The sequence below is a fragment of the Neoarius graeffei genome, chromosome 1 (assembly GCF_027579695.1).
Source record: "Neoarius graeffei isolate fNeoGra1 chromosome 1, fNeoGra1.pri, whole genome shotgun sequence".
Taxonomy (NCBI): domain Eukaryota; kingdom Metazoa; phylum Chordata; class Actinopteri; order Siluriformes; family Ariidae; genus Neoarius; species Neoarius graeffei.
In genome coordinates this window covers 110302628-110315047 of record NC_083569.1, presented here as the reverse complement: position 1 = coordinate 110315047, position 12420 = coordinate 110302628, and the positions used below count along the sequence as shown (strand labels likewise).

General features: G+C 44.2%; 1 protein-coding gene across 2 annotated transcripts in view; it reads right to left on the bottom strand.

Moving 5' to 3' along the window:
* The window catches only part of LOC132889502 (zinc finger protein 43-like), a 46664-nt gene that overhangs the window by 10092 nt on the left and 24152 nt on the right, over positions 1 to 12420 (bottom strand). For both annotated transcript variants that reach the window (XM_060926080.1, XM_060926088.1), the window contains exons 3-4: positions 4000 to 4117; positions 2695 to 2935 (exon numbers count right to left, since the gene is read on the bottom strand). In XM_060926080.1, the coding sequence (XP_060782063.1) occupies positions 2695 to 2935; positions 4000 to 4117 (359 nt within the window). The remainder of the gene's footprint in view (positions 1 to 2694; positions 2936 to 3999; positions 4118 to 12420) is intronic.

Here is a 12420-nt window from a genome sequence, read left to right as displayed (position 1 = left end):
TGACTGAGCTGATTACATTTTATCAAACTATGGATATATGGTGCTGTTCCAAACTGTGATTTAAAGCACTGATGCACACTTTACATCAGGGGTGCCCACAATATTTTGATTCGCAACCTACTTTTAAAATGACCATGTTAATATGATCTACTCGGACTAGGTTGTTACCACTACTAGGCCTACTATGACTACTAGTTCTGCTACTACTACTACTACTACTACTAATAATAACAACAACAATAATGACACTTGTTTTGATTTATAAACATTCATATGCAATTTGTTTAATAATATGCAAACATGCATACAAAAAGGTGACTGAAATTTACATTCAAATTATGTTAAATGCATAAGCTTTGTACTCCTAAACGTATTTTTGTTCAAATCACTGTTAACTTTTATAAACCGCAAACTACTAATAAGTAAACATGAAACAAGCCCACTGTAAAAAAAAAAATGGGCTATGTTTAGAAAAAAAAAAAAGTTAAATGCATCCAGACAGGCATTGTAAACCCCAAAACATTTTTGTTCACATCAATTGACTTTTGTATAGCCTGCTAGACAGAGATTTGACATTTACAACAATTTTATATAAAAACATTTTTCCTTCTTATATATATATATATATATATATATATATATATATATTTTTTTTTAACCGTGGAACTTAGCAACAGCACAACATTAATACATAGCATACTGATGTAGGCCCTAAATCAGATCTTAATCCGATGATGATCGGCACTGGAGGGAGTCAGAGAGGGCTGCATAGTCTGGACAGTAGCTGCTGGTAGCGAGCCTCAAGCAGGCCTCGAGATGATCGTTGGACATACTGGAGCGGTATTTGGACTTAATGATCTTCATATGCGAAAAGGCCGACTCGCACAAATAAGTGGAGCCGAACAATGCGGTTAAGGAGGTGGCACATTGCCGCATGTTCGGGTACTTCGCCTCCGTGAGTAAATTCCAAAACGGCCCATGCGCCCTGGACTTCAACTCGATGTCAGACTGCAGCATCAGCATCTCGTCTTGCACGGCAGACGTGTTCAGCTGAAACAGTGCCGCAACTTTTGAGGCGAGGGAATCCACCTCAGTATCTTCCCCGAATGGGTGGCACATGAATGTAGCTAGTGGCTCGAGCAAAGCAAAGTCTTGAAATCGCTTCTCAAACTCTGACTGGAGAATTTCAATCTGCTCAGTGTAGCGCGCACTGTTAAGTTGCGCAAACGCACTCCCTTGCATCTCCAGGTCCGAGGCGAGGTTTCGGAAGTTTCCTAAATCACGGCGCTGCATCTTTGAAACCAGCAGTTTCATTTTACTGGTTGTCATGGTAACCTAATGTAACATTTTTTTTTTGACGCAGCGCTTGGCTGACATTTCGCTTCAGGGAAAAAGCAAATTTGTTTAAATGTAAAAATGACCACGACGTTTTTTTTTTTTTCATAACAAATATATTAATATTTACATATCAATCATGAGATCTACCATCCCTGCCTTCGAGATCGACCGGTCGATCGCGATTGACGTAGTGGGCACCCAGGCTTTACATGCATGGTACGATCTGCCAAGCACCAAATATTTTTCTATCATCATCATCATCATCATCATCATTCACCACAGGTATAGCGAATCACAGTCGATGACGACTGCACAAATAAAGCACAGCAAGTTTTTCCACCAACGAGTGACTCGTGCAAGAGTGAAAATGTTATTTGAAAAGAGCACATTTGAGTTGATTTGAAACATTTGTGCTGTTTATACTATCAAGACTGTGTGCAGGCTGTCAGAATACGTACACAAAACGCTGTTTAAGTAGGTGTTCTTGCGACATATCTTTGGAAAGCTAAGGTCCTTGTGATTCAAGTGATGCAAACTATTTCAAGATACAACCACAACAGCAGGTACAATCAACAATTTCAAACTTGAGGAACCTCACTCACGAAGCCTCACAGTAATCCACAATCGCAATAATTCTGACAAAAACAGTTTCATACACAGGCAAAAGGTCCAGATCCAATTATTATGTCAATAAATACTCACAGACTGCTGTTACATCACTTGCCTAATTTTCCATGTATTTTAGATCATAATTCATACCTCCAGTTTTCATGCAAACAACTTACCTTTCAGAGAAGACCAAAAGCATGCATGTACTTCAAATGGTTCAAGAACAGCATTCAATTTACTTTGGGTAGGTCTTGGAGAGGCCAGTTTTGGTTTGACTAACTCCACAATCATGTTAAAAGGGGTTAATGTCTGTGTTTGAGTGACTGCTGATCACAACTTGGTTTAATATTTAAAATCAAGTTTTGAAAACAGTCTTTAAAGCAATATAGTGTTTTAAAAATGGTGCAAACAGATAAGTCTGTAGACATGTTTGATTCTGGATATTCTCAACAATACATTTCAAAATCCGGAACAAAAAAAGTCATAATTCAGATTATGAATCATGACGTGTTAAAAGTTCATCATGTGATTTTTTAAGGGGTGGGGAGGGAGGGAAGAGAGAGAGAGAGAGAGATTGCCCACTCTTAAATCCGAATTCTCAAAAGGTGGATGTCAGTGTAGCACTGGTTATAACAAATGATGCTTAAAAGAATCACTCCTGTCAGTACAGGCCTTCAATAAAAGGGGAGATCATCTGAAAGGACACCATCATTCATTTGTGTGAAAAGGAAATGCTAATGCACTCACGAAAACTGTGACGATTCTATCGTAACTGTGACTGACTCGACAGGATCATCGGTGGGAGCCTGTGGTTCAGGGACCTCTGTGGAAAGCTCTCCTCTGTCTTCCTCTTCGAAATCCAGCCGAGGTCTTTTTGCTGGCCTCAGAGCCTTGAAGGGTGGGGACGCCAGAGGACATCTTTTGGTCCAAGGTGCATCTGTGGTAGTCGTGCCAACCTCCACATTTACAGAACCTGTAACTTGTGTACCTAAAGAAAAACAACCATTCTTTAGATATAGCATTTTGTTTATATGAACATTTTAAATACTAGTGTATAAATATTACAACACTATCCATGTCTAGTGCTGAAACGAGTCATTCCACTGTTATAATAGTAAAGCCAATAAGCCACTCACTGGTGATAGACTGGGTCATTCCAGAGTAACAACAGACTATAATGTCTGATCATTAAAGTGCATATTCTGGACCAATTTCATGTTTTTTTTATATGAAAGTATGTCCCTTTACACACTCATCCAGAAGGGTAATTTTGCACAAGGCCATCTGTCTCCAGCAGAAAAAAATAAAATAATAAAACGCGTCTGGAAAAATCCCAAGGGAGTCTGGAGCCAGATTCGTGACATTATCTGTGGAAGCGCCAGCAGGCTGCGCGAGCTTTGCACGGTTTCAGTGCACAGCCTGTGTAGACCAAGCGCTCCCATTTCTCTCTCTCACTGTCCAGTCTTTTGGAAAACAATGAGTACTAATCCCATCATGATTGGTGTTGCTACACCCTCCTACAATACATCTGTTAACCATTTTAATAATTACACGATAACGTTGAAGAAATTAGCAGAAAATCACCAGGTCGTTTTCTCAAACAAACCAGTGCTGACATAGGATTCAGAGGGAGGCGTCCTGCAGATGGCGTCACGAAAATCAATGTTCGCCGGGAAATTCAAATGCCAAGTTTTTTCAGAGGCGGACCAATTCGCCTCAAATGGCTTGATTTCAACTGAATTTTTCTGGTATTGCGCAAGGTAAAAAAATTGCAGAGAATGCATAATGTTACAGATATTTGACCAAGTTTAATATAAAATAGAAGAATTGCATTGATCTTGCTCCTGAATTTACCCGTGATATGCACTTTAACATGTCAATGTGTCATAAATAACAACAGGACAGAACTGTGGTGAAGGAATTTGGCAAGATGGTTACTTTTGTTCACAAACACCACCAACAACAACAACTTGGAGTCACAACTAAACATAGGAAGCTTTTAATACATTTTTGGGAACACAAAAACAAATTAAAATTACAGACAACACAAACCTTTAGTTCGAACACGAGGGCTTAGCCTACGCAAGGAGAGCTGTGTACCCTGAGATGACCGGCCGGGTGGGTCTGTTTGGCAACCAACATGGTTACCCAACAAGGTCTGTGATGTACTCTGGAAGAAAGACAAAAAAAAGACAAAAAAAAAAAGCATAAATAACACCAACTTTAATGAAAAACAACCCAAACAACGTACCTTCAAGATCAATTGAGGCTTTCACATAAAACTTCTGAAAACTTTTACACAGATTCTTGCCACACAAATTCAAGTCCAATCATTGCTAAAGTAATGTTTTTCTACCAAAGTGACAGAAAAAGACTGCATCAAATTACACAAGCTCTTCTGGTTGCAAGCAAGAAGCCTATCCCCAAGCTAGCCTATTAGCTATCATAACTAGAAAGAAATGAAGTAAAAGAAATACCACAGAACTGTTTTGCTGTGGTCTTCACATTGCTTGTTTTTATGGAGACATGCAGATGCATGTGTACAGATGAAACAAATATTCCAGACACTAGTATGTACATTAGGGCTGGGCAAGTTAACTCGTTATTATCGCGTTAAGTCATTAATTAATTAATGCTGACAATTATTTTATCGCACATTAACGCAGTTTTTATTTTTATATTATTGTAAAAGTCTGCTGCTCACAGGCTTTTATTTTGCGAAAGTCTGTTGCTGACTGCTGCCGTGCTTACAGGAACCGGAAAAGAAAAGAATCGGCGGACAAACAAACCAACAAACATGGAGAAGGGTACAGAACTTTTACACGGCCATTTTCATTTCAAAGTTTTTCCAGGCGGCGTAGTCGACAGAACCAAAGTTATTTGTAACCACTGCAAAGCTCAATTTTATCATCACTGGAGTACTTCGAGTCTTAAATATCACCTAAATGCGATACACACAGTTGATACCAGCAAATCATTCAACGAAACAAACAGTGGCGCGAGGCTTCGGCAGACTACGTTAGATGCAGCGTGTGGGAGAAGTGTAGATAAACAAAGGCAAGAGAAGCTAGCAAATGCCATAGCAAAGTGGATAGCAACAGACTGCAGGCCGATTAGTGTTGTGGAGGACATCGGTCTGAGAAACATTCTGAGAATCGCAACAAATGACGGCAGGTATGAGATTCCCTCAAGATGCACCATCACAAGAAGAATACACGAGTTGTATGAAAAGGAGAGGACTGCAAAAGCGACAACTTTATAACGTGCACCCGTTGTTGCTCTCACTGGGGACTACTGGACATCATTGGGTAACCATCATGACCTCGGCGTTACAGTGCATTATACTGATGAACAGTGGGCGCTGCATTCACATGCTCTGACAGTAATGAAGACAGAGGAGAGACATTATGCTGAAACGTGCGCGGGACACTTTATTGAAGTTGCACAACAGCGGAATGTGTCAGTCACCACACTTGGCACAGATAGTGCACGAAATATGATAGCTGCTGTAAGACATCTGCCTTTTGATCATGTTCCCTGCTTTGCGCACAGTCTCCAGCGTTCTGTCACAGTATCTCTGCATAACAGTGCGTTTGACAATGTCCTGGCGAAGTGCAGGAAAGTTGTGGGGCATTTTAAACACAGTCCAGCAAGTGCTGCAGAATTAGAGCAACAAGTTGAACATGGACAGAAGAAGGTCGCCGCTTACGCAAGACGTTCCAACAAGATGGAATTCAACTCTGGACATGATAAAAAGCATCCGCAGAAACGAACAGCCACTGAGAGATGTCCTCACCACAAACACCAAGATTGTCATGCCAACTACAGCTGAAATGGAAAAACTGCAGAGGTTGGAAACCCTACTGGAGCCTTGCTGGTATGTTTTACATCATATTTCTTACTATCCTGGCTGAGTGCATGTAAGAGAGAAATAGTGTAAATAGGCCTGTGTGTGTGTAAAAATGCAGCATGAATATGTAGAGGATATTTTTGTGTACAAGTGAATGCGATTTATTTTGCCTGAAGTGGAGTTGATTTTCTGCTGCAGGTATGTGACTGAACTTTTGGGAGGAGAAAAGTATGTCTCATGCTCTGTGGCTCTGCCTGCTTTTTGCCATCTCTCTCAGGTGATGGAGAGCTCAGACGATGACCCTGCCTATGTGGCCAAGTTCAAGTCTACATCTTGTCTGCTGTACTTTTTGAAGAGACTCTCCCTGCATTACTTTCTAAACTAAAAAAAGCATGGAATTGATAAACTGGTCTCCTAATGAAATTGACAGAGTTTTCTCGATGAGAAGCCTGGGTTCGGGGGAATCCATCTGTCCTGCCGGAACGTTTGCGGCTGGTTACATGATGGACGCGTGGGAGCGGTGGCGAGTTGTGTGCCTGGCGATTCTTTCTGTGGAGGACATTGAAGATATCTACCTATTTGAAACCATGATTACAGCACTTTTGCTGATTGGATTAGGCATTGCCCTGGTATATCGAGGAAATCAGACAACGGCGACAGCTGTTCAAAGCCCCACAAAGCTGCCCGATATGATTGGAGTGGTGGGCAAAGCTGTTGGCACTCAGACTGTGGACATTCAGAACTTGAACCACAATATGGTTGTCATCTCGGAGAAGCTTTCAGCTTTGCAAGGAATGTGTTTTTTGGAGACCAATTTGAACAGAATGGACAGATATGGACGAGCGGTGTGGACGTGCAAAGACTGCGTCTGGAAAGACCAAACAATTTATATCTTATCGACATTCGGCTCCCTGAGACTGCACCGGCCTCGGTTAAGGCCGTTGCTGAGGCAACATTTCCCCCTGAAGGTTACTGCTGGGAGACGCTCTCGCATTCCTTCTCCAACTTTCCACGGTCACCATTTTCATCCCCAGTGTGACAAGCGGGTGCATGACCAGCGCCTTCATGGCTGCAGGAGTGGAAGGCTGCTTGCTTGCGCTGGATTACCTCTACCTCCTCCCCTCCCCCCCACCCCTGATTGCCCCCTCCTTTCCCCCCTCAAGTCCCGTGTTTAAAGTGTACTTGTGTTATTGTGTGCTTATGTGCAAAGTTTTTTTTAAATGTTCCCACACTGTACTCCTGACAGGAGCATAGTGTGTGTGTGTGGGGGGGGGGGGGGGGTTCTTTTTTTCCTTATCTCTCCTCGTGTTGTGTTTCCTTTTCTTTTATCCCTGTCTTCCTGTCCTGTTCCCCCTCTGTAAGGACAGGTTGATGGTCAATTTCACTGGCAACAGTGATAATAAAGGGTTCATTCATTCATTCATTCATTCATTCAGAAAAGACCTGGACACGCAAGGAAAATGCCAATATTGCATATCTGAAGATTGCTACTGCATTGGACCCTAGATTCAAGGACCTCAAGTGTATTGAGGTATTTCACTCACGTGACCAAGTCATGTGATGCTGCCATTTTGGACGGCACGGCTCGAATCAGTTTGAATGCGAGGAAGGCGACAAACAAAAAACATAAAAGAAAAAGGAGCGAGATGCAGAAAACACCTTCACTATCTAGTGATGTACGGCATTTACAGGGCGAGCAGAGGGAGAGGTATTTGCAAAAATTGAGGTTAGCAGGCTTAGAGAACGACGTTTACCTGCTTCCACCAGGATTGTTCACTGACGTACGGAAGTACACGAAGCCCTCGTCTTTATCTGACTTCGGCCCACATTATCTGTGTACCTATGTCGTTAAAAACCCATCGCCATACACAGGTATTGATCTGAAAGCGTATAAGAGTTTGGATGCCTACAAATATTTTGTGTCAGGCTGGGTAACATGCCTACATCAGTGGGTCGTCCCTGGAGCCGGTGGTCGCCATCTGATTACAGCTAAGGTTTGTTCACATTTTCATTTACTTTCGGTCCTCAGGATAAACAAAATGTTATTAAATGTCATTGAAATAACTTCTTAGTCTGTTGAGACATGGCCCGTTATAAATTTGCTGTTACCAGGCAATGACTAAGAACTGTATTATTAGGGTCGGTGTAGTTGTAGCAGTGTATTAGCAACTAGCTGTTAGCACTAGCTAATGTCAATAACATCGTAGCTGGTATGTTACTGTAGCAATATTTACGTTCAGTCATTTGGATGACTGTTAAAACCTTTCAGTCTCAAGTTTTTCCTTTACTGGATTTACTAGTTTACTGAGCTAGCGCGCTCGCCGGCCAAGCCGGGAGCCATCGCGCGCTCGCCGGCCAAGCCGGGAGCCATCGCGCGCTCGCCGGCCAAGCCGGGAGCCATCGCGCGCTCGCCGGCCAAGCCGGGAGCCATCGCGCGCTCGCCGGCCAAGCCGGGAGCCATCGCGCGCTCGCCGGCCAAGCCGGGAGCCATCGCGCGCTCGCCGGCCAAGCCGGGAGCCATCGCGCGCTCGCCGGCCAAGCCGGGAGCCATCGCGCGCTCGCCGGCCAAGCCGGGAGCCATCGTGCGCTAGCTCAGTAAACTAGTAAATCCAGTAAAGGAAAAACTTGAGACTGAAAGGTTTTAACAGTCATCCAAATGACTGAACGTAAATATTGCTACAGTAACATACTAGCTACTGTTGTTGACATTAGCTAGCTTGCCGTCCAAAATGGTGGACACCGGGGCGTCACGTGACCCTGTGACGTCAGGTGAAATACCTCAATACCCAGAGCTGAGAGGAGTGAGGTGTGGGCCTCAGTCACCAGCTTAGTCAAGGAACAGAGGGTTATTGCAGAGAAACCTGTGGAAGAAAAAAAACATCCGCGCCACCAAAGAAAAAGTTAACCCTATTAGCTGCTTCATCTGAACAGGAAGAAGACTCAATTGAGAACAGTGTGCGTCGATACAGAGCAGAGCCCGCAGTGATCAGTTCAGAGTCCTGTCCATTAGAGTGGTGGTCCAAAAATGCAAGCTCACACAGCAGGCTGGCCCCCATGCACTGAAGTACTTGGCCACACCTGCAACCTCCATACCCTGTGAAAGGTTGTTTTCCCTTGCTAGTCATATTGTACAGAAGAGAGCTTCTTTATCATCTGAAAATGTAAATAATCAGGGTTTTTTCTAGAAAAATTTAGTATGCGGGCACTCACCATGGCAAGGGAGCAAAGCGGGCGGGGGGGGGAATGGTGCCGGTTGTCTGTCCCCCTGTCGTGCGAAGCCTTTGAAAAATTGAGGCTACAATGGGACATTCTGAGGCTATCTGAGCAGGAAATTGTAACAAATTGTCTGTCAACATTGAAAAAGAAAGAAGTAATCTTCTTCTGCCCCGGACAGTCTTTGGCTTTCTTCCGTTTCGTGCCGTGGGATGACATCTTTAAATGCCCAAGTGTCAACAAAAACAACTTGCGAACTACTTCTGTCTAAAGCTCCCACGCCGGTGGGTGAAAGGTCATTCAGTCTCGAGAAATCTCGCTCTACAAGTCAGCTGACCTTGTATGTAACCCATGTCAAATCTCGCGAGAGCAGCCGTGACAAGTAAACAACTAAACAACATGGCGCCTCAGTCTGGAAAACGCCAATTCGGATTGTTTTTGCACCGTCTGGCGGTGTATCTACTATGATTGGAATATTTTTGGAGTAATTATAACGTATTTGATGATCAGACACATTGTCACGCGGTGTTGCTGGGATGTTTTCACGGAGAAAAGATCGTTTTGAGAAAGATTGCATGTTGTGCAGTAGCATATAAGTGCATGGCCTAAGTGTGACTTGGGGTTCAATCTGCATTTCGGTAAGGGAGCGCACAACGAGAGTAAGACGGCGCAGCGCCCCTGTTCCCCGGTTTAGACGAAAGCCTGATTAATCTTGTGTGCCTTAGCAACTGGCTTAGTGCAGAGGAGTTTAAAAAAAAAAAAAACGTCAAGTTTTAGGAATCTACAAACTGCACTGAAAGTGTTTTCTGGTTCTTTTTTGAGTGACGTTCTCCAAAGGAAATCCAGTATAAAACATGGACTTTACAGACTAGTCCTATGCACAGTAAATGCCAGCAGTGAACTATTTTTGTGCTTCACCTCACTCTAACTTTGGTACTGAACATATTCCCTGTCCACACTAGGGATTTTGTACTGATACGATACTACTTTCGTACCGCAACACCTGTCCACACTAGCAACTATACCGGTACTGTAGCAGTATAACTGTATTGGTACGAAACCCACAAATGTATGGGTTTTGTACCGGTACAGTATCGGTACTGTAGCGCTTCGCTGTAGTGTGGACAGATGAAGCGGTTCTGTATTGATACAAATATAATGCACATGCGCAAAGTCACACACCTCAATCGATGTCTTCGCTGAATAAAATAGTGAAGAACGGAGATTCGTTTTCTTTGTTTCTTTCTCAACTGCCTCGTGCGTTTTATACGATTCGACTGAATAAATGACCACCAGAAATACAGACTGTATATTGACAACAAAAAGCACACACGTTTTATCCGCCATATTCTCGGAAGGAAGTTACTCAGTAACCACAGAAACATTTCGCGCACGCGCATTTCAACTACCGTGAAAGAAAACCACAAACATTTCTCGCTAGTGTGGACAGATGCACTAAACTGTACCGGTATACTTTGTATCGATACAGTTATACCACTATCGTACTGGTATATATGTGAACACAGCTATAGACTGGTTATGCTACTCCCTGATAAAAGAAAAATGTTTCTGCTGTTACCTCAGAAATTGCCTGTTTTAATGTTATAATTGTGTCTCAGGATTTTGTGGGCAGTTTTGTTTTTTTTGTATATAACAAACAGGATAACATTAATGCCCTGGCAGTGGCAATAAGCTTTAATTTTGTATTTGCTTTGATAACATTAAGTTGAGATTTACACTAGATATTTTATTTAACTGCCACTGTATAAACAAAATGCTGATGTTAAGTGTTTGCAGAACAAATGTTATGGCACTTTTCATATGGCAGAACATTTAAAATAAAATTGTGCTATACGCTACTTTTGAATTCATTATTGGATTTTGCGTATAACAATGTGCAATGCGCAATGATTAAATCAGGGAAATCATGCAATTAATCACGATTAAAACTTTTAATCGTTGCCCAGCCCTAATGTACATATTTACACAGCTTGTAATATACTATTTGGCATGCTTGAACTGATAGAGGCTGGTCTGGTTGCTACTTGTTCTTGAAACTAGTACAGGCTGGTCTGATTACTACTTGTTCTAGTTTGTTAAATCCTTGAGCTTTATCTTCACTTGCACATTCTGCTCTCTGCTTAATGAAGATGACTTTGACCGGTAACGTCTTGCTTCTTTTCATAAGGCTCTGATCCTGACAGGTGATGTAATGCTACATAAAGCAGTGCAGTCTAAACCAGTGATGTAATGCATCACCCATTTACATTATAACTCAGCTTCGTCAATTAAGTCATCGTCATCCAATCACGGGTGTTCTGGCGCAGCTTCAAGATCCAAGAGAGCTTTATTGTCAAAGCGTTCATATACAAGGTGTACACTGCATTGAAATACCATTTCCCTCAGGCTCCCCATGGTGCATTTAGAGAGAAAATAGATTACAAAACAAGGTTGTGGCAGCGGGGGCGTGGTCAAGCGCCGGTCTGTGACAGGAGGGCGGAGTTGGGGAAGGTAAGTGGCAGAATCGCTTCACCTGAGTGTCATTAACCTGTGTTTTGTGTGCGTTCTCCCCAGTAAACCGCCCTACTTAAGGAGGGAAAGGGAGAGCGGAAGGGAGCTTCTTCCCCGGCAGAGCCGACAGTGTGTGTGTGTCTCTCTGCCTACTTGGTTTAAAACATTGTTAGACTGAAAAGTTCGGCAACAAAGCCTTCTGAAAACCCTTGATCTCTGTCCTGCCGTCCTCTGTGCTCCACCCACACGCTATTCGCGCTACAGTGGTGCCGAAACCTGGGACAAGGTGGAGCATCAGTCCTGCAGCCCCATGGAATCCTCCCCGTTCGCGGACTTGGTCCACGCCCTCGCCACGGCTCAGCAGAGCCAGCACCAGGCACTCGTCACGCTCCGGAAGGAGCAGGAGCTCCGCTTCGAAGCCCTGGTGCTGGCTCAACAGGAAGATCGAGAGGCGTTCCGGCGTCTCCTCGCGTCGGCGGGGTCCACCAGCGCCCCGGCCGCAGGCCCGTCTCCCCTCACCTTAACTAAGATGGGCCCGCAGGACGACCCCGAGGCTTTCATCACGTTGTTCGAGCAGGTCGCAGAAGCCTCGGGGTGGCCGGTGGAGCAGCGTGCGGCGCGCCTCCTCCCCCTCCTGACGGGAGAAGCGCAGCTGGCCGCACTACAGCTCCCCGCTGATCGCCGGCTGGCCTACGCCGACCTTCGCCGGGCTGTCCTCCAGCGCGTGGGGCGCACTCCGGAGCAGCAGCGCCAGCGCTTCCGCGCGCTGCGGATGGAGGAAGTTGGCAGCCCGTTCGCGTTCGGCCAGCAGCTCCGAGACGCCTGCTGGCGGTGGCTGAGGGCCGAAGATCGCGACGCCGAGGGAATCATCGACCAGGTGGCGCTGGAACAGTTCACCG